The 22,944-nt window shown below is 35.5% G+C and overlaps 1 protein-coding gene across 3 annotated transcripts in view; it reads right to left on the reverse strand.

Moving 5' to 3' along the window:
• Positions 1 to 22,944, reverse strand: part of hltf (helicase-like transcription factor) — a 110,036-nt gene that overhangs the window by 79,300 nt on the left and 7,792 nt on the right. For all 3 annotated transcript variants that reach the window (XM_039760688.1, XM_039760680.1, XM_039760695.1), the window contains 8 exons: positions 21,595 to 21,680; positions 17,085 to 17,156; positions 14,609 to 14,800; positions 13,165 to 13,260; positions 12,712 to 12,781; positions 9,394 to 9,454; positions 7,218 to 7,285; positions 7,089 to 7,136 (listed from right to left, as the gene is read on the reverse strand). In XM_039760688.1, coding sequence (XP_039616622.1) covers positions 7,089 to 7,136; positions 7,218 to 7,285; positions 9,394 to 9,454; positions 12,712 to 12,781; positions 13,165 to 13,260; positions 14,609 to 14,800; positions 17,085 to 17,156; positions 21,595 to 21,680 — 693 coding nt within the window. The remainder of the gene's footprint in view (positions 1 to 7,088; positions 7,137 to 7,217; positions 7,286 to 9,393; positions 9,455 to 12,711; positions 12,782 to 13,164; positions 13,261 to 14,608; positions 14,801 to 17,084; positions 17,157 to 21,594; positions 21,681 to 22,944) is intronic.

Raw genomic sequence — 22,944 nt, forward strand, 5'->3', positions numbered from 1 at the left:
ACACTATTTGAATAATTACGCCTTATAAATGACCCTTCTCACAAACATAATTTAGACAGTGTGCAGATGACTGGGGAAGCCCGAGTCTGACAGTGGCTGAATTAAGCCTCTATATCTCAACCACTCACCAGGTCACATACATTATTAACTGTCAAAACAGTTAACAGTTAAAAGACTAATAATGATGGTAAATGATGAGGTTTCCAGTGGGTTCAGAATATACCAGGCAGGTACAACAGTCAAGCCTAGAGCCAGCATGTACAAACTATGCAAAACATGAAAAATATCAAAATGAACTATGCAAAACTATTGACAAAAAAGAACAAATTAACAGGCTAGACAATATCGTACAGTATCACAGGGAGAAGACAATGGCAATATTTACAAGGTGTTACATGTACCAATAAATTTTGAAGCTTTTGGTCATTGTAAAAGCTACATCCAATGAGTCATGTGCATAGTGCACTGATCCAAAGGTTAGCTTCAGGAATAGGTAGACAAAGTTTTGCTTTCTTTATTGCTGAAACCAAACTGCCCGTTTGAATGGTGCCATAACACTGCTGACATCCACTTAAAAACACACACACAGCACTACCTTCGAAGATTTCCTGAGAAGTGAGCTTTATTTAGGATCAGCTGGCAGTCCAATGTAATAATGAAGTGATCCGGCCCTGGTGAGTTTTCACAGCCAACATATAGTCTCCTGGATGAAATCTGAGAGGTCTGTGAAGCTTTGAACAACATACTGGCAAGAAATGAAATGAGCTCATTGCCCTTTGCACACTCTTCTGAGACCAACTATTCTTAAAAGTGTCCAGGGCTTTTGGTCTTAACTCAGAGTTTGAGACTGAACACACAGTTGTGCAGAGACAGTAGACTGTTTTTATTTTATAATGACTATTTCAAATTTTAAGCTGGAAAGATGCATTTGCATAGTCAGATTTAAAGGAGCAATATTTTCCATCACAGATATTCCATGGAGCCATAGTAAGACAAAACTGGTGCTAAGCAGGCAAAACATTCAGGAAATATTAATACAAACAAAGGATTCTGTTAGTAGTCATCAACACAGACCATCACTACGTTTTCTTTTTTCACGAAATAAAAAATAAGAATCACCAAAGTTGTAATCTGTGTTTCTGTTATCTGTTAAGTAAAAGTAAACTTCTTTTGTATTTCAGAAGATTACTTTATTGTTAGCCTAAGAACACCTTTGTCATTTAATATGTAATATGCAAACACCACACAGACAACACCTAAGTACGTGACTTGAACACAGGACAGTCGTCTACTCACTATACCACCCTTTGGGAAAAAATAAATTATTCAATGAATTACAATAACAATTCTTTAAGTGTTAGGAATTACCTTTGGGGAAAAAATAAATTATTCAATGAATTAAAATAACAATTCTTCTTCAAGTGTTAGGAATTACTTTAAATTCAGCTTTCCATGCATGCATGCATCAATAATAAAATATTTTCAAAAAGCCTGGCAACAATAAATTGATTTACGTATTCAAATAGTTGCTAAATGTCAATTAGGTATACAAGAGTGTGGACTGTGTTTTGGATCTTTTGCCTAAAATGGGAGGCCTAATTCACATGCTTTCCAACAAAGCTAATTTCACATAATAAGTGATAACCACACCTTCCACGTATCCACTGAGCATTTCACAAAAAACTAAAAAATTACAATAGCTTCATCCAGTCAACGGCTGAAAAGAAAGGCATGACTGAACATGTGTAGTAAAGAATGAAATACACTGTGACTCTCTTCAAAATTATTCGTTTTAGTATCCATGTTATTTGTATTGTTTTGTTTTGTTTAAGGTTTACTCATTAAAAAACAGAGGCACATAACATTTCTACTAATGTCATCTTTTCTGATATGTTACCATGTAGAAATTACATATCCACTTCCCTTCAAAAATAGTAGCAAGGTAACATTTTCTAGCTTACTCCACATAATATATTTACTGCACACTATAGTGTAACACTTTAAATTGCTATACAGTACATATGCAGCATATATGCACGTGGTTTTTTTTTGGGTTTATTTTACATATACATTTGTTTTGCATTCATACACCTATAATATAATATTTTAGTTTCTAATATATAAAATGCTATATATATCTGGAAGGAAACTAGTAAAGAAGATTAGAACCGAAGGCCAGGAAGAATTTCTACTTTCACAGGAAAGGAATAGGTAGCAGGGCAGAAATGGAATTGCATCTTAACACATGAAACCTTTGCCTTGGAGAAGATTCTTGCCCTTATTCATGTTGTACCAGAGACTCTTGTTTGACTTAGAAGTGTTGTTGTGCTATCGAACAAACAGGAAATACGAGGTTCTCGGTACTTAAAAACTGGGAGTTCACATTCAGACAATTCAGAGAAAATATGCAACACAAATTCTCAGAGTTGTGATGAAATGCTGGTCTTTCATGTCAGTCATGTTAAAATAAAAAAAAAAACCTTATTGGCTACAAATGGCATTCTTTTGGTTGAATGGCAACTGAAACAAGACAACACATTTTTAATAATCATTTGCCTATCTCCTAAAAATCTGGCCAGAAATTCATGTGAATACAACAAAGTGAGACGTCACAAGTGAGAACTCCATAAACTCCCTTATCATGATTGACAGATGGACAGCAAATGCACATATAGCAATAAATCAAGCGCCTAAATCTAACTAACTGATGCTATTAGTGTATAGTACAGACTCCTGCACCATCATGGCATCCTCAAAAAGACTATAAATTACATTACATTTTAAAATTTAAATTGATAATTAGGGTTCAAGGCATTATGGTAAAACTTCACAGAAATCATACATTATTTGTAATATTTTAATATTGTGCATTATGTGTTGTGTTGTTTATTTTGTGCACTAAAGTTTTAGTGCCTTATGAAATGACGGTGTACACTTGAAAATTATCATAGACATGTTTCAGTAATTCTTAGAAATGTGACATGCATCTCCCATATTCATGGCCTAAGGCCCATCTTCTAAAAGTCAAGGAATCTTAACAATTCACTTTTTATTACAAGAGATAATGGTTAAGATCAACAGCCATTCTATTCTGACCATGCCTCCACCACAAATTTTGTCAATTTTTCACAAGTTCAGGAGTATTTATTCACTACCTATGCACCAAATCTGGAGAATATAACACTACATTACATTTTTAAAATGATCGAAAACTGACAACATTCTTTGTTGATTGTTTGAGAATTTATTATTCATTAGTTAGGGCCATAGTTTACAAGTTGACAATAAGCTTATCAGTAATTCTTGACACAGTATACACTACCCTAAGTAATTAAAATGAAATAATGCAGTAACACAGTTTCTATAAAGCCATTGCTTTCATGTTCCGATCTACTTTTTATCCTGCCCAGTGTGTAATTCTGATGGAAGAGGACTACAATGACTCTGTAACAATCAATTCAGAATTCAATTATTGTAAAATGTACCTTGAAAGATTTTTGGGTTTAAAACTTGTTTATAAGTGGCCCAAGTTAATTAATCCATGTACAGATACTATACAAGGCTGAATATGTATAATATGCTGGTTCTGTACTTTTATTGTGAAATGTTCAACAGTCAGTAGGCTAACTCATTAGAACTAATACAACTAGTAACAAACTGGCTATGTGTCTGTTTCCTCTTCAAAAAGCATACCGATATATAGCCATAACTTGTGTGTAAGTTGCTATTTAAATTTCACAATAAAGACAACAAAAGGTAACTTATACTCATTCCAAGTACTCAACAATAATATAAAGCGAAGTGTTATCACATTTTTACTTTAAGAGAAGTATTATTTTTGAGTTTGATAAAATGCAAAACCTCAATAATAAATAAAAGGTCAACATGCAGTTGGCATAGCAAAATGCTGGAAGGCGGTCAAGACGCAAGTCTTATGACACACACGCAGTTTAATTACATTTTTTAAAAGTCTGTGTGATTTGAGGGATACATAATATAAGGTAGAGCACACTCAAAGAGCCTGAGGAAGTTTTCAAACAAGGTACTTGTTTACTGAGTTATATAAAATGAGTGAAAGAATCTCACTAAGTTGTTTGCCATAAGTGAGATTCATTGTAGGAAGCAACTAGTTGTCTTAGAACAAGCTTATATAATATGATGTGAATTAATTTACAACTTTTTTCTTAATTATTTTTTGTTTAATGAGAAACTTCATTCAGAACACTCTTAACAACCATAATTAATAAACAGCAAAATCAGTGGGTTAAACAGTAATTTCCCTGAGAAATTGTATACTAAACAATGTATATAAACTACTATGTTGTGCAGTCTGACTAGAACTTAACAGCATTTTGCATATTGACACTTTAATCAGTCTAACATTTGTCTTTAACCTGCGTGAACAAAAAAAAAAAAGATTCCAGGTCTCTGGACGTATGAGAATGTATCACTAGCGGAGGAGTGGAGGAGTCCAGGATCAAAAGTTTAAACTATCTCATTTAATTCTGTCTGATTTTATTCTCCTATGAGTCCAGTATTCCTCTCACATCCCAAACTGACAGTTTGGGTATTCACCTGAGTGTGCCTAACAGCTGACACATTCCCTATCCATGGTTATTTCTGACTGGCATCCAACACTGCCAGGTTGGGGAGAGGTTCCCAGCGACACTGCATTAGATTAAGTGAGATGGATAATGAAAATATGAAACCACCAATTTAATTCTAATTAAAATTTTACTTCAATTATTCCTAAAACTGTATCAGGATAGTCTAGCCTGTAACAACTCTAACATTCATATCAAGCTATTTTTTTCTATCTATTAGCAGTATAGTAGGATCTATTTAAGTAAGCATAGTTATCATCTAATCGCTCAAATTAAATACAATGGTATTACGTCTAAACACGTCCAAATATTGTGCAGCATCAAACAAGCAAACTATCATCTAGGTGATCAAATTTCTATTCAAAAGTCAAGAAAATGACACTTCATATTGATTAATTATTCCTGCTGAATACACATTTACTTTAACAAGCATAACATATTTGTTTCCTCAATATGGGCATCACATATTGGTTCTTATGGAGCAGTGTCTATGCTTAAGCAGAATTTGACAAAATGTCTAGAGTTAGTTGTGCAGCAATGTACATTCCATACTTATAAGTAAATTCCTTACTTTACATTATTTTGTTCAGTGGCATGTTTGCCCTCTGCTGGTGATAGTTTAAAATTAACCACAAACAGGTTGTAGTATTTGCCACGACTTATGTAAACAGTTCACAATGTATTGAATTGAGCAGCAAGTTCTGAAATGTATACTGAGAACACTAAGTTTAAGACAGCATGTATTTGTAAAAAAAAACTACAGATAATACTTTTGCTCTAATGATTTACCTCTACTTTTTCATAAATATATATTTTTATATCAATTTGTCCGTTTGTGTTAGTGTTTATAATAGGACTGTGTCTTTACTGATTTTTTTTTTTTTGTATTTCTAATCTCACCGAGATTGTGCAGCTCGTGAACCAGATGAAGGTAGGGGAGGCTGCAGGGATCTGTGATTTCCTGAAAGAACTTCTCCGGCTGGTGGTAAGGCTGTCCTCCTGGCATTGCAAACAATCTTTTCTTCCATTTGGGAGATAGGTCTCATGCCAACTGACAGGAAAAACAGGACTTGTCATTCCTGTCTGGAAAGGGAAAGTTGAATGCCTGGATTACAGCAACTATTGCTGGAATAACACTGCTCTCCGTGCCTGGCAAGGTTCTTGCTAAGGTCTTCCTCAATAGGATCTGAGATCACTTGCTCACCTACCAGAAACTGAAGCAGTCTGGGTATACGCCTAAAAAGTCTGCCATAAACCGCATCTGGGCTTTGAGGGTTCTCATCGAGCGCAAATGTGAATACCGGCAAAGCTTCTTCTAAAGCAAAACACTGAACCAGTGCATGCTTCCTAACCTAAAACAAATCTATGTTTCTAATAGACAGCAGTGTGGCAAAGTGGCCAAGGTCAACTTAGTACCTGAGCTCAGACTGGAGAAAAACTGTGTGTACATATACACAGTTAAGGGACAAATTATGGTACTAGTATGAAATTGTCAGAGTGCGCAGGCAGGTCCTGGATGACATAGGCATTGATGCCACGGACTGACCCATACGTTCCCCAGACCTGAATCCAACTGAGAACCTCTGGGACATTATGTATCAATGCATCCAATGCTGCCAAGTAGCGTCACTGACTGTCCAGGAGCTTACTGATACCCTGATCTAGGTCCAACCTGCAGGGAAAAACCTGGGGATTGGTGGCAGAATTGGAATTACAGCCACCATAAAAAACCTCAACACTGTTCCATTCCATCTGAACTAGTGACATGCTGAGGTGTCACAGATTGCATGGCTGCACTCGGGTCCTAATCTGGGGATCCTGAGTTAATTTGTCATGTGGTGGGTGCGGCAATGCACTTGTCTTCTCTCTCTCTCTCGACGTAACATGTCAAGAGGAATGCCAGCGATTTCCTCTTCAATCCTCCTTTTTAGTTCAGCAATGGTGGCAGGGCATGTGTGGTACACTTGGCTTTTAAGATGTCCCCACAGAAAAAAAAAAAATCACAAACATCTCGGAGGCCATTGAATGTCACCACTGTGTGAGATGACACGCCTTCCAAATAATCAGCGAACAACTGCCATCTATTCTCAGGCAGTATGCAAAGTGGCTCCACATGGGGGAGTTCTTTTTTTTAAGGCTGAACCCGTTTCTTTGAAATTACGCACCCATGTTGTAATCGCATGAGCAGATGGAACACGATCATTACATCATAATTAGTAATGACACCGAAATTCCCTTTTCACAGCAGTCAACACTATCACCATTCTTATAAAAGGCTTTCACAGCGAACATTTGTTACACACCACTCCACTGCTCCATTATAACAAAAGAGGTTCTAAACAAGGTCGCATTGGTCCCAAACAACCGCCAACGCCCCAGGGTCACTAACACCGTTAAATTTGATGATTGTGTAAGAAAGCTTATTTTTATATGAGGTAAACAATTTTTATGATATAAAGAAAGATTTAAGAAAAATCAGAATACCTGTTTTGGAGCACTGTTCAGATTTTCCAGTCTTTACTCTAGATTTCACTAAAATAAATAAATCAACAATGTTGAAAATATCATAAACAATGCAGTATTAAATTAGCCATTAATCTGTTTTAAGCTTACTTTTCTTTGTAGGGCACTCATCTTCACCATCATCCTCTGAGTCAATGATGTAAACCATGCTTTTCTCCCTTTAAGGCCAAGGAAAAAAAGACAGGTTTTCAATATGTAATAACTGGTAACATCTCTCTTTACAGGATTTTATTTTAGTTCTCAGGTGTTTAACATTGTAAATGATAATGTCCCTTCCTCAGAATAAAAAAAATGTCCTTAGCATGCAAGATCCACAATAATTATATATACATGTTGTTTCTATTGGAAACTGCAAATACTGCATCATTTTAAGGCACAGTAAGTGTTAGCAAGAACACGAGAGTATCAAAAAGAATACTAGCTTAAATACAACACAGAAATGAGGGATGAATAAAATAGGACTGAGATGAAAACAAATAATAACAAAACAAAGTCACACCAAATGGCGTCCATATCAGCAAGCTTTCACCCAACTGACTTTTCATTCATCAATAGAGCAAAAACTCTAAACCATACAGCAGGTTAATAGCCCAGCTATCAAGATGATCACCTCTAGCATCAGGATTAAGTGACATCCATCAGGCCCTAATACCACTGCACACATGAACAATGTCTCACCCTGAATAGTAGCCTTATGGCAGCTTATGCTCTTTGGAGCCTGGTCCTACCTGTACCAAAAAGATTAGTGTTGCTACCGTATGCCAGTACAGATGTCTGCGGGGTTATAGGTACTCAGCCATAAAAGGGAAACCACTGATTCCTCAATGAAATTGTCTCCCTCTAGTAGTGTCGCTGGATTTTCCATTTATTAGTCACTATGGTGTTCCTATAGGATTTTTGTTACAGTTTTTTGTTTTGAAAGGGTTTACAGTAGGATGCACACAGAAATTTTACATTTGCCAGTGTGAATTTGTTTCTAATGCTTCAAATGAGACCTGGAGGATCCATTCCCTGTCTGGTGACAAATGTGGACATCTTCTACTCCTGGAAAATCTTAGCAGGGAAACATCTTTCTTTTGAAACAAAACTCTGCATCAATCAGCTGTATATGAGCTGGATGCCATGAATACCCTCCAAGCAGGACTAACATAAAGATAACCACAGTGATTCACTGAAAGAGTTCCCCTTCATGTATCATGTCTTCTGTACTCTGTCTTTCAGTCCAAAACATTTAATAAATAGTTGGGTACTAAAATGTATTTTCACAAAATTTACTTCTCAAAAGAATAAGTATCACATGGTAGATAAATTTTAGTAAGTGCCACAAATCTGGAAGTGTCCTTTTAAAGCTTCCACAAAATGTCTGCTATATTTACAAGTACCCTCATCATCAATCTGTCGCAAAGCTCCTCTTTTTTTATCACTTCTGACAATCTGTGAAACATACTCTGATTCTACATTCATCAGTTGTTTACCAACAACCATATGAAGAACTACAACACACTCATTCTCCCTCCTCACATTCAGTACTTTGTCTGCACACATTTAAGATACAAACACAGAACTTTCATCAATTCTTCCATTCCTGAAAAACATGTATTTTGACTATTCTGACAAAGGATTCTCACAACTAACTTTACCCCCACATTCCCTGTATTCAGCACACATCTGCTTCCCTTCTATCCCGCACTTATACAAATTTGCCTGATTTTCCCAAAATTAAAAATATACTCAAAATATTTCAAGTTGCAATAACTAATTGCTCACTAATCACACTGTCTCAATCACTATGGCAAATTGTAGTGTTCTTCCTACACTGTCACTTTACCACAACACATGTATCTTCTAATGGATTAATTTTGCCCGATTAAATTACTTATGTGAAAGCTAATTCTGAACAATAAAGTGGCAGTGTTAGGATAACAGAAAGTCGTATGTCTGCCACAGAGCCACCCAAAAAATATTACCATACAAAGCTAGTCTGTTTTTGGAGCTATTGATGTACCTTTGAATCGAAAGCTACGGATTTATATACATAATGCACATATTACAGGGTACAAGCAAAACCTAGCTCCCTGTACTTTAAGGTCAAATTTACAAGTTATCTTGGGACATTTCACTCTATGCAGTACCTAGTAGGAACATTATCCTGGTATTAGGTGAGGTTCCACTGTATTTGGTTACACTAAACACTAATAAATAGTACTGACCCAAAATACTCTGTCCAATTCTTGCAAAATAACTAAAGTTTCAAAATAAGTGTTACCTCTTAGAGTGTGAGCCAGCTTTGGCAGCCTTTAAATTAACTTCATCACCTTCACTTCTCACTGTCAAAACAAAAAATAAAACAAATATAAAAGTATAAGTAAAATATTTATTACAGAAAAGCCTGCTATTATTCTTACTTTAGCACAATGTTTTTTTTTATTTTAGTCTAAGCCTTGATTTTTTATCCCTGTAATGTCAAACAATTATCCACAAACTGATTATTTCTTCACTGATAATATAGTCAACCATTAAGTAGTAAGAAGCTAATGTAATCCACAAGTTCTACAGACATACAAAATTCTATCAAAACAAATATAAAAAGGAAGTTTCTAAAATAATTAACAGAATGAATACAGCTGATGGTTAAAAAAATAGAAAAAAAAAGAAATAGGTATGTATGAATTAAGTTACAATATATTCAACAACGCATGGATAATCAGGCTTTATTTAACAGCTTTATTCAGAGACGTCATATGCAAAGAAAAACTCAAAAATAGTGAAAATTGGATCAATCACTCTCATAATTCAAAAATCAATGAAGCTATAAAATCTGCTGCAGGGTACAAAACCATCATGCCCACAAGAGAGCTGGAAGGATTTTTATAAGAATTAAAGAAAGAAAATAATTGCATCAAAAATTATGTAGTTTCCTAATGATGTCAATTCCTCAGGAAGCACTGAAGAATAAATTACTATAAGCACTGTTTCAGACATCAATTTTATTCAAAAAATCCTATATAAAATGCTAAGGTCTGTCCATCTGTCACACAATTATTTGCAAACCACTGGGGCTTGAACCTTAATCTTGGTCTTAATCGAAAGCCTATGACCTAATATGTTCTAGAATTACAATGAAGTGTAGGTAGCCTTAACCTTGGCAAAGTGACTTGTGGTCTGCATTTATTACAGTAAAGTGCTCACAAGTTCAAGTCTCATGGCAGAAAGAGAAAAGCAGCAACATCTGCTGAGCCAAATATGTGATGAAGAACACCATAACAGGAAAAAGAAGAAGAAAAGCAATGACATCTGAGGAATTTCAAGTGCCGGATACAGAATGCAAGAATGATAAAGAAAAAGAAATGCATGCTATCAAGAAGTCTGTCAAATACATATTCACAATTTATAATCAACAGTAAGTTCTTACAGGTATAAACGATTGGCGGAGATTTTACTGTTATTTAAACCTGGCCTTGTATTATACCTCTATACTTTGTGTATGTTTAATAAAGTGATGCAAGATGATCAATAAATTTTTATAAGCATATTGTTTTCAGAAGGTAAAGTAAGAAGCATTTCAAGTTAGAGAGGGGGTTTTGCAATACAAAAGACAGCAAAGTGACCTATGCTCATGTGTTTAAAGAAAAGTGATCAAAAAAAAAAAAAAAAGTGCTAAACCACCAAAAATAGCAAGAAGGAGGAAAGCAGCAACATCTGCTGAGTGAAAAGGAAATTGCAGAAATTTTAGGACCCAAAGTCTTTGTGTTTCGCTACTTAATAATGAAATAATAATCTAATAAAATGTGAATATTAAAGACCCATTTTGCTCCTAAACTATGACTCCAACGGTTTTGGAAAAAATACTTCTTGCTTACTTTGAAAAAGTATTGGCTAATATCATATCACAGGACTCGAGTAGTTTCATCAATAACATAAAACTGTACTTCACCATACTGTATATTTATCCTATTATACATTTTATTCATGTCAACCTAACTAGAGGTATTATTAACAGAGCTGGCACAAAAATACTTAGAATTAAAGTGAATGGGACTATATATTTGCTGTATTATGTAGGTTCAAGCTTTTATTCAACAAAAGATGTGTCAAGTTACTCTAAGGAATATGGTAACCTTTACTGGATATAGCTCTGCTTTTTAAATTCCCAGGTAATGTGTGACCTTTTCTTTCTCCTTAGCATTAAATACTGTATTTCATATTTATATTACTATTCACAGACTATTTTACTCAGAAGCTCAAACTTGAGTAAGTATTCACTGACCAATTGGATAACAAGTCATTGTTCAATATTGTAAACATAACTTATAGAGGTCTTCAGCTTGGCACGTTTAATACAATAATTACAGCAACCAACTAAAGACAAGTGGTAATTTTAACAATTTAAAGTGGCAAAAACCCACAATTCTGCTAGAAATAAGATTTCAAAAATCAATTTTAAATTCCTATATTTACAGTACCTATACATCAAGTCAAAAACAATGCACTCCAACATTACATAAAAGGCAATGCATCAATGACTGAGGTGTTTGTACAACACCACATAATTAAAAATTGAAACATTACAAGGTGAGAGAAGGATGAGAAAATGTTTAATTTGCTACCTGTAGCACTGTTGAAACAAAAAACAATAAATATTACAGCTATAACTTGCACAAAATACTATTAGAATTACAACATAACCAGAGAAAGTGAAGATGATCATGTAGTACTTACTGCCAACGCAAATTTATAGTGGCAAAAGAATTTCTGTACAGTAATCACTAAAGTATTTCTCAAGTATGCTATGTATAGCAAATTAATCAGGTAAAATGTCAATATTTAGAAAATTGTTTACAGCATGAGCATACACCTGTTTCAGTTACAGTTCAACAAAAATCGTAGCATAACACCCTCAAACCGACTTAATAAAATTTGTGTAAAAATTTGTTTATACTAAATACTGCTAAATAGCAAAACCTGCAAGAACTGGCGCAGTTGGTCCAAATATAGATGAATGGTAGTTGACACTGCTCCCCTAACCCTTAATCTCCAAGCTCTTCAGGCAGTCTATGGAGCAGCATGTCTCTTCTCCAGTTATCGCACAGGCAACTCTCAAACTTTTATCCTTTCCAGTGTCCCTTTCATAGCTGAGAAAGAGTGGGTTGGATTTCTACAATTCTGTCTTACTTACCCTCTTATCTCTTTATAATTCTTGTCTGAAGCCTATATGACACTGTATTTTTGTAACATAATCTTATTATTGTTTAATAATATGATTTGATCTAAAATAATTTAAGGAAGATACAAGTATTCACTGCAAAAAGACATGTCATGTGCCTATATATTAAGATAATATGTAGGTACATGACTTTTTTTGCAGTGAATATCTTAAACTTAAGTTTTTAAGGCTTAAAGATGCAAGACTTAAACTACAAAAAATCAAGTAAAAATCAACCAGCTTAAAGAAGCAAACTAGTTAATGAGATGACAAGATAGCTTTACTATTTCCCCCATTTAATGACATCTTGATATGACATTCTAAATGCCAGCTTACTCTTACATGCCAAACACAAAGGCAGAAACACTTATCAATAATAACCTTTCACATTTTTTGACTTGTCCTCATCTAGTTGTAGTCCAGGGGCCGCTGCCCAATCAGGAATTTTGTCCTAAGAGAAAAAATGAATAAAGAAAAAATAAGGCACTGAAATTCTGAATACAAAAAAAAAAATATGATTGCAAATAAATAAATAAAAGTGCTCCCATTATCTTGCAAAATGCCACACTGCTGTTTGAACATCAAAATTACAATTAATATGGAAGTCAGTAGTAACAGTAATAGTTTTAGTGGTATGACATGCTATTTACATACAGACAAGAAAAACAAAACATTTCAAATTTCATTTTAATCAGTAATTTGTCACATGCTAAATTAGAATTCTTAAGGATTTGTTTCTGTAAGACATGTACAGAAGGGTTTAAACTGTATAAAGTAGTATAGTGGTCACATATTGGAACAATTTTAAAATAATTAAAAAGAAAATATACTTACTTTTTTCAAATGTTCCTTTTTGATCTTCTTAACAGGAAGAGGCTTTCCATTATGAAAATTGGTAACAATGAGGGCAATGGTTGAAAGTGTTTTACCCTGTTAAAACAAAGCATTACACAATAGACTCTCATTTTCATAAAAGTAAAAGAAACCACAATTGCTTTTTAAAGATCAAAATAAGCTAAAAGGTATCTGTTTGCTTTAAATATAGTTCAGTTTTTTTCAATTTTAAATAAGAAATATAGTTAACTTAAGACAGCAAAACATATCCCAAATATAAAAAAATCTTAAATTATTCTTTATTTTTTAACAAAATAACTGATTACAGTTCTACATTGTGAAAAAAAAATTAAAGGAAATTTTAACATTAAAAATATTTTATTAGAGATTTGTTCAAAATAATTGTGTTTAAAAATTAAACTTTCCCATAAGCGTCAGTTTCTTAAAGGGAAATAATCATCTTCCTTAGTATATGCGCATTTTGGCACATTTATCACTCTTAACTTTCTAACGCCAAAATTGTACTAAAATAACAGCTTAAAAATTTAAAACTTTTATTGTAAATATTGTCAATTTTTACTAAGATACTATTATTAAAAATAATGTTCCTGAAAGTACTGCATGAGAATAAGGCTAGTTTAAAACAGCACTGTAGTGTCATGTTAACCACTGCTGTTTATTCTCATTAAAAACTCTTTAACTGTTTATTAGAAATATAAATTTTCACACAAGTGTTTTGTGGGTTATTACATATTAAAAATGTATTAAAACTACATAAGGCATATGCAATCTTTATATACTAATGAAAAAACAAAAACCACAATGATTGGGAAAAGAACTAGGATACCATGGTGGCAAAGAAGTAGCACTGCTGCATGTCAATGAGATGACCAGAGTTCAGGTCCCGGGTGTCCCTGAGCAAATTTTGCATGTTTTGCCAAAGTCTGTGCGGGTTTCCTCTGGATGCTCCACTTTTCTCGCAGTCTTTCAGTTTCTCTCACAGTCAAAAGATATACGAGTTAAGGGAGTTTGGGCATTGTTAAACTGGCCCTAGTGTGTAGGTTTAGGTGTATGTGTTTGCCCTGAAATATTCCTGTTTTGCACCCTCTGATTGCTGGGATAGGTTCCAGCTGCCATGGATAAGCAGGTTACAAAGATAGATGGGTAGGGAAAGAACGGAACTACTGTTATGTAAAAATTAAACACTAAGTATTAATAACATGATAAAATTGTTATCTAGCAAAACTCAAGCCATGAATAATGTTTTATGTTTTCATTATTAGAAAAAGGCAGAGTGACATGCCACAGGGGCCAATGTACCATGTGCTCAATTAGACTGACACCAGATATACTGTATAAGGATAGGCAATGAATGCAGCATTACTTTTAAGTAATAGTTGTAAAGCCCTAGGAAGAATGCTAGTGTATCCAAAATCTCACTTACCAAACCCATTTCATCACTTAAAAGCCCTCCAAGCACATGAGTTGGTTTATCTCGGACAGCAAAGTTTGTAAGGAGGTTGTAGTACATATCGTTTTTCTGCTCCCAAAATGGTGGCAAATCGTTGCTGTTTTCTTGAGTCACCATCCATGCCAGGGCCTGCTTTTGGTGAGGGAGTAAAGGTGTACCAATGGCCTAAAACAAACCAATACTGCCTTTATTATTTCTGTAAAGTCTGAAAACCATATCTACAGAACATACTTCTCTCACACTGTCCATTTCTTATTTCAATACATTTATGTATAAGGTGAATCAGAACATAGCCTACATGAACCATACTGCACCAAAAGTATGTGGAAACCTCTACAAATTACTGAATTCCGGTGTTTCACATGCACCCACTGTTAACAGGTGCATAAAATCAAGCACATAGCCATGTAATCTCCATTGGTGGTACAATGGGTTGTACTGAAGACCTCAGTGACTTTAACTGTGGTACTGTCATAGAATGTCACCTTTTCTACAAGTATGCTCTGCTAGATCTGGCCCGGTGAATTGTAAGTGATGTTATTATGCAGTGAAAGCATCTAGGAGTAACAATAACTAAGCTACGAACTGGTAAACCATGTAAACTCACACAGCGGGACCATTAAGTGTAAAAAAAAAATCACCTACCCTCTGTAACATCATACACAACAGAGATCCAAACCACCTCTGGAAGCAATGGCAGCACAAGAACATTTGTTGTGAGCTTCACAAAATTGGTTTCCATAGACGAACAGCTGCAAACAAGCCTAAGACTGCTATGTTCAATTTTAAGTGCCAGCTGGAGTGGTGTTAAGCATGAAGCAGTGCAAATGTGCTCTCTGGAATGATGAATCATACTTCACTGTCAGTCAAATGGATGATTCGGTGTTTGGCAAATACAAGGAGAACACTACCTTGAGCAATACATAGTGCCTACTGTGAAGTTTGCTAGAAGACAGATAATTGTCTGTGACTGCTTTTCAGGTTTTGGGCTATGTCCCTTGGTTCCAGTGAAGGGTACTGTTAATGCTACAGCATACAAAATATATTTTAGACAATTCTGTGCATTCAACTTTGTGGCAACAGTTTGGGGAAGGACCTTTATCTATTTCAGAATGACTGAGTCTTTATGCACAAAGCCAGGTCCATATAAACATGGTTTGGTTTGAAGAGTTTGGTATGAAGGAACTCAAGTGGTGCCTCACAGTTAGGAGACTCGGGTTCGCTTTCCAGGTCCTCCCTGTGTGGAGTTTGCATGTTCTCCCCGTGTCTGCGTGGGTTTCCTACAGGTACTCCAGCTTCCTCCCACAGTCCAAAGAAATGCAGGTTAGGTGCATTGGCATTTCCAAATTGTCTCTAGTGTGTGCTTGGTGTGTGGGTGTGTGTGTGTACGTGTGTCCTGCAGTAGGCTGGCGCCCTGCCCGGGGTTTGTTTTCTGCCTTGCGCCCTGTATTGGATGGGATTGGCTCTAGCAGACCCTCGTGATCCTGTGGTTAGGATATAGTGGGTTGGATAATGAATGGATGGAACTCAAGTGGCCTGCACAGAGCTCTGACTTCAAACTTATTTAAAACCTTTATAATGAATTATAATACAGACTGAGAAACAGGTGTTCTTATCCAACATCAGTACCTGACTTCACAAAGGCTCTTTTGGCACAAATTCCAACATACACACAATATTGTAGAAAGCCTTTTTTTGTAGATAAGTGGAAGCTGTTGCTGGCACAAAGGGGAGGTCAACTCGGGATGTCCAACAAGCTCATACAGATGTGACCATATAGTGCATTTACGTTAATAAAATGTATGGATGAAACAAAGAATCCAGTGGAAGTGGCATTCTATAAACATTAAGATGATACTGTTTATTGTATATATATAATAAATGCTTTTCATGTGAAATTTTAAAAATAGGTTTTTAGAGTACAATCTTTAAATTATGCAGAATAAAATGTATAACAGCAATAAAAACAAAATAAAAAATGTCCACAATAATTCGGTGCATTCAGGTGCTCAAACAATTCAGACACGTATGTGAAGGTGTTCTGAAACATATGTCTTTTGTTTTACTATATTTATTATTTTCTTTAAACATAAAAACTTTATTTTCTTTGGGACTACTAATACATTTACATAAATGTTGTTAAAAATGGGCTAAACTCTCAAAACAAATTACACAAGTTGTGCCAAAGAAAAAATAAATATGGACACAAATACTATTAAAAAAATAAGTTAATTTATTACTACATAAGGCTGTCACAAAAATTTCACCTATACTAATCCTACAAGTATTTTATAAAAAATTATATGAACACTTTTAATATCCCCTAAACATACCAAATTTTTCAATCCTCCAACTGGACTCTCCATTCCAGACTCTCAGGAACATACACACTCTGCTATCACTCCACATAACAACTCACTCTGTTATAAGTATTTACTTTTACACTTACGTCTGCTGGTTCCATTTCCTTAGCTTTGTCTTCAGTTAGATTTTCAAACAGTTTATCAAACTCATTTTTCAACTAAGAATTACAAAAAGAAATCTTAATATTTAAGAAATCTCTTCATGAATTTAACATTAAAACCTGTTATTACTACTAAAGTTTGACTGTATATCATTAGACATGCTCGATTTATATTTTCATTCAACATAACATTTTTGGTTTTAAACAGACAAAAGAAATATGGTTTATCCAAACAAAAAAACTACACAATACTTATATTATTTAATTTTATTGCCTCAAGAGGTAAATTTAGCATTTCAGTAATTTTCACAGAAAGCCCACAGCATCCCAGTAAAGACACAGCAACAAAGAAATAAGCTATCAAATATACACACGTTACGAAGAAATATAGTGTTGAACACAGTACTTATGGTATAACATCAGATTATATTACATATAAAATGTACCCAACATATATTTGACTAATGAGAATAACTTTACAAACCATGATTAAAGCCTGTGCATGTTTGGGATAAAGAGTATTATTTTTATATTTGGAACCATGAAAATGTAACCTGAATGCAATAAGTGGAATTGTGAATTTAGTGGCTGTCTGATTGAACACACTTTGTTTTCTTAGTAATTTCTTATTAAATAGGTTTGCTGGATTTGACTGTTGTGACCATATGATTTTACTGTTCCATTTTACAAAATAATTTATTCAATTTTTGTTCCCAACATTGAGATTTTCTAAATCAAGCCAGTAGAACACAACAAGTCAGACTGAATACAGGATTTAATGTATATAAAAGTCAATGTGTGTATGTATGTTCCAGCATCATGTCTGAACGGCTGGAGCGATTTTCATGAAACTTGGTACACATTTTACTCGTTGGTTGACTAAAAATACAGTAGGGTGAAATCAGCCGCAACCCACCCCCCTTCTGGGTAGGATGGGGGTGATCTTACGGTCTTGTATGTATGTTATCATCCAGTTGACACTCGGAACGACCACCAGATGGTGAACTGGAGGCGACTGCCAGCATTCTTTATGTTTGAGCACCACCGCGCCCCTGTTGGTTTTGAAATTAAATGGAGTTGGCCGGCTCCGAGCGTCAACTGGATGATAACATACATGCAAGACTGTAAGAAAAACACATTAGCAAGTCTTGATTGTTTGTTAATTTATTTTTATTTTTAAAGTTGTGGGGTTTTTTTTATTATATTTTTCTCAAACAATTTAGAAAAAACTTTTTTGTTTTCCCTCCCAGGCAACGCTGGGTATTTCAGCTAGTAAATATATAAAAAACAAAATTTAGAATTTAAAACTAAAAGACTCCACCTCCTTAGACACTTTGCAGATTGTGTGTTTTGATTAAAAGCCAGTTTTGAGTCATGGACAGTCTACCGACATTTATAACTTCCAAACAATCTCCACTTCCTGGTCTCTGCACACTGTTTATATATTTCACAGCAGACACCATTCAAGTAATTTTGACAGATCCCCTACACTTTTGATTGAAATGCCCATGACTTTTTTAAACTGAATCAGGTGTACCATGTGTAGAACAAAATCTGTGCTGTTCTAGCAATTTTAGGAAATAATATTTCTTAGAAAAACACAAAAAATATTCTTATTTTTTATTGTATCAATGTTAATTTCCACTGTATATATGTACACACAAACACTAGCATTGAAAAGTTTGGAACCACCCAGAAATTTTCATATGTTTGATAGAAATTGGTATTTTTTAATCAAAGTATCATTAAACTGGTTTAAAAATATAGACATTACTTCTTCTTTCGGCTGCTCCTGTTAGGGGTTGCCACATCAGATCATCTTCTTCCACATCTTTCTGTCCTCTACATCTTATTCTGTTACACCCATCACCTGCATGTCCTCTCTCAACACATCTATAAACCTTCTCTTAGGCCTTTCTCTTTTCCTCTTCTCTGGCAGCTCTATCTTTAGCATTCTTCTCTCAATATACTCAGTATCTCTTCTCTGCACTTTTCCAAACCAACGTACTGCAAATTGCTATTTCTGCTTAAAACAACTTGATTTATAATTGATTAGCTTACAGTGAAACACATCCTACTAATATGTTTTTGGTGCATCTTCAGTCATGTAACCTAGGGTCATCTTGAGTTTGAGGCTGATCAAGTATTGTATCCTATCAGCAACTGAATATAGATCTGCCCGCTTAATCTAGAGACACCTGGTAAGTAAGTCTTTCTGTGGCTTCAGTAGCTGATCTGATGGCCTTCCTTTTTTCCACCCCTGTGACGCCCAGTAGCATTAGAGTTTTGCACAGCGAGCACCCTGCAAATCCCTGAGAGGGCAACTTCATAAGCTGACACAGTGATTACTGATCTTGCCTATGACATTGTTATACTAGGTCCTGCTACTTTGCACATTTCTGCTCAATGGCTTCTTCCAAGTGCTCTTCCTATTACACAGTGAACTCCACGATGATCATAAGCTAGATGGCCTCTGAAAAAATGATCATATCCAGGCAGAGAGTTGGATGCATGATGCTTTCTAGGAACCCCAATTGCTTAACTAAGTCCATTCTCTGCTGTCATTTAGAAGCTCTGCTTAGAAGGCCTGTCCTAGTTTCTCAAATAACCAATTAGCGTCTAACATGACTTATTATGGATGTTAGAAAAGTTCACCATTGGGACAATGGAGTAGTGGCTGTTGATAATGGGGCTTTACACTCTAATCATAGACTAATAAATTATACATTAGTATTTTCAAGTATTAATATCCATTTGAAACATTAGTAATGTCTTCACTATATTTTTATTAGTTTTATTGGTACTTTGATAAAACAAGTATCAATTTCTATCAGGACAGGTCAGGGAATATGCACTGGTATAGCGAGTTGCCGCAAATACCAAACAACAAAACAGCTCAGGATCCTAGTTGGCAACCGCCTAGGCAGACACAAAATGTCCAGTAGGAAATGGCCATCTATCTTCTGCAGCCAGGTGTTACATGGACATCCCCTTGGCCTGGTCCAGCCGCTTGGATCCTTAACAATGAGGATCCTGTGAGCCGGATCACAATGGTGGATAGGTGCCATATGGTCATAGTGCTGTAATTGACACTCCCAATCAATGCAGGTAATATCTCTAATTTGAGACTCTTGTGAGCAACTGCTCTTTCAATATAAAGTCAAACCGACGGTACCCAACGATACTTCACAGAGACACCGTAATGAAGGAGTCAAGTCTTCATCTAAGGTCACTGGATAATGTCCTTGTCTCACACCCATATAGCAAAAGCACAACAGAGACTTGGACCATTGTTCTTTTGCAAAGGTTACGGGAGCACACCCCTTTCCAGAGAGCTTATGTACCCCTCCCAGCACCATGCTCTCCCAATCTGTCTACTAACTTCATAGTAAGAATCACCAGAGATGTGAATGTCACTGCCAAGGTAAGTAAACCTCTCAACAACCTCGACACTCTCTCCACAGACAGACACACTGCTGATGGCTGTGCCCAAGAGGTCATTAAAGGCCTGAATCTTGGTTCTTTACCAAAGAACACTGGCAAGCCCAAACACCAGACTCCTAACTCAGTCTCTCGAGAGCCCTGATCAGAGCCTCCATTGACTCCGCAAAGATCACAACATCATCAGCAAAGTCAACATCAATGATCTTTCTTCATCAACAGATGTTCCACAGCCACTGGATCCCACAACCCTGCAAGCATTGAACAGTGTAGCAGCAAGAACAAACCCCAAAGAACCCCAGTATCACCTGGGAAAAACGCAGATATTCTGCCTCCACTCTGCAGTTGCCCCAATCCAGGCAATCACACTTCCCTTTCCAGACAAGTCCTGTTTTAAAAGTCAGTAGGGATGATGCCCATCTCCCAAATGGAAGCAAAGATTGTTTGCAATACAAGGAGGACTGCCTTACCACCAGCTTGGAGAAGTTCACCCCGGATACCACAGATGTCTGCAGCCTTCCCTACCTTCAGCTGGTTCACCACCTGTGAGATGGTTCACAGCTAATTGTAGGAACAGCCCCAAGAACAATGGATCCAGAGATGTCCAACGTCCTAGCCAGAGGATCAGCTTTAAACAGCTGTTCAAAGTAACAAGCCATGCGGGTCACAATTGCAGCATCATCCATAAGGACCATTCTATCACCTGCATTGACTGTGACTCTGCGTCTATCAAACACATAACAATTTCAGGATGATTCCAATCTTTTGAATGCTACTGTATATACAGTCATTATAAAAGAGAAGAGTGGAAGAGTTCACATTTTGTTATGGTACAACACTAAATCACAGTGTATTTCATTTGGCTTTTTCACCAACCACAAGCGTTACCTGATAGGTTAACTACCCAAATAATCAAATTGCAATTCAGTCCTAAGAATGTAGTACTCCGATCTTTACCCTGCCATATAAGCAAAACAGCCACCATGGAGCAGTGTCAGAGATAGCTATATATATATCTGTATAAAAATAAAGAGAGACAGAGAGAGATACATACCTCCTCATTTGTAATTCGAACTGCAGCGAGTTTTGGTCTTCCTGGAGAAAATGCCATTGATGAAAAATAGGAATTCCTCTCAGAAGCTAAAAAAGTTATGAAGATATAGAAGTCACAAAAGTAATCATCATAAGTGAAAACTAATGCAATTGACTACAACTTGTAAGCAGCTCTTAATCTAAAATATTTATAATTACAGCAGGATATTTGTAAATTCCCTTAAGAGTAAACAATATGCAAATTATTCTCAAGAATTCATTCATTTTATATGCAATTTGGAACATATTTAAAAATATGATTCCAAGTTATCAGAATAGTGAGAGAGCGACAGAAGGTCTACACAAACAGCTCCAGATCAACATGTGGCAATAAAGGGTTTATACTTAGAAAGAGGGAACCATACTGCTTGTTATGGTGGGTGGGGATGTCACAATACCAGACTTTTTGTATTTGATACAAACAGTGAAATTTCACAATATTCAATACCTATTTAAAATATTGGCTTATCCATCAACTACATACTCAACTACCATTTAAGTAAACTGGAATTGGAATTCATAAATATCAAAATACAATGCAGGGCTTGAATTTTAAAGTGCGATAGACATTGAGATTCCCCAGTGCAACAAGAAATGGAAGGAATTTTTAAGTCTTGGGACGATGTCAGGGGTTATAAAGGGAGATTTCATCATTACCTTATGTGTACATCCCAAATTTATTCTGTGATATTTTCTCTCCAGTAGCTAAAAAAACACTGCTTAAAATCAATACTAAAATACAACTTCAAACACTATTGTATCATTATCATATTAACATAAATATAAGCAGCTCATTTCATTGCATGTGTCAAATAGCCACTTTTTCTGAAACTTGCCTCAATTTTTACTTACTACAACTGTTGTTAGTGCTGCCAGTGTGTACAATCCTGCATAACACTGGGTGCAGTATAGATTTTTTCCTACATTCCTTAACTAGACAAACCAGTGAGAAAATGGACGTATGGATGGACAGACAGACATCTGTAGATATGTTTGATGTAATCAGACAATGAATGTGAAGCCTTCATTACTTTTTTGAAGCTGTGTACAGTGGTGTGAAAAACTATTTGCCCCCTTCCTGATTTCTTATTCTTTTGCATGTTTGTCACACAAAATGTTTCTGATCATCAAACACATTTAACCATTAGTCAAATAAAACACAAGTAAACACAAAATGCAGTTTTTAAAATGATGGTTTTTATTATTTAGGGAGAACAAAATCCAAACCTACATGGCCCTGTGTGAAAAAGTAATTACCCCTTGTTAAAAAATAACCTATCTGTGGTATATCACACCTGAGTTCAATTTCCTT

This window comes from Polypterus senegalus, chromosome 1 (genome assembly GCF_016835505.1).
Source record: "Polypterus senegalus isolate Bchr_013 chromosome 1, ASM1683550v1, whole genome shotgun sequence".
NCBI classification, from domain to species: Eukaryota; Metazoa; Chordata; class Cladistia; order Polypteriformes; family Polypteridae; genus Polypterus; species Polypterus senegalus.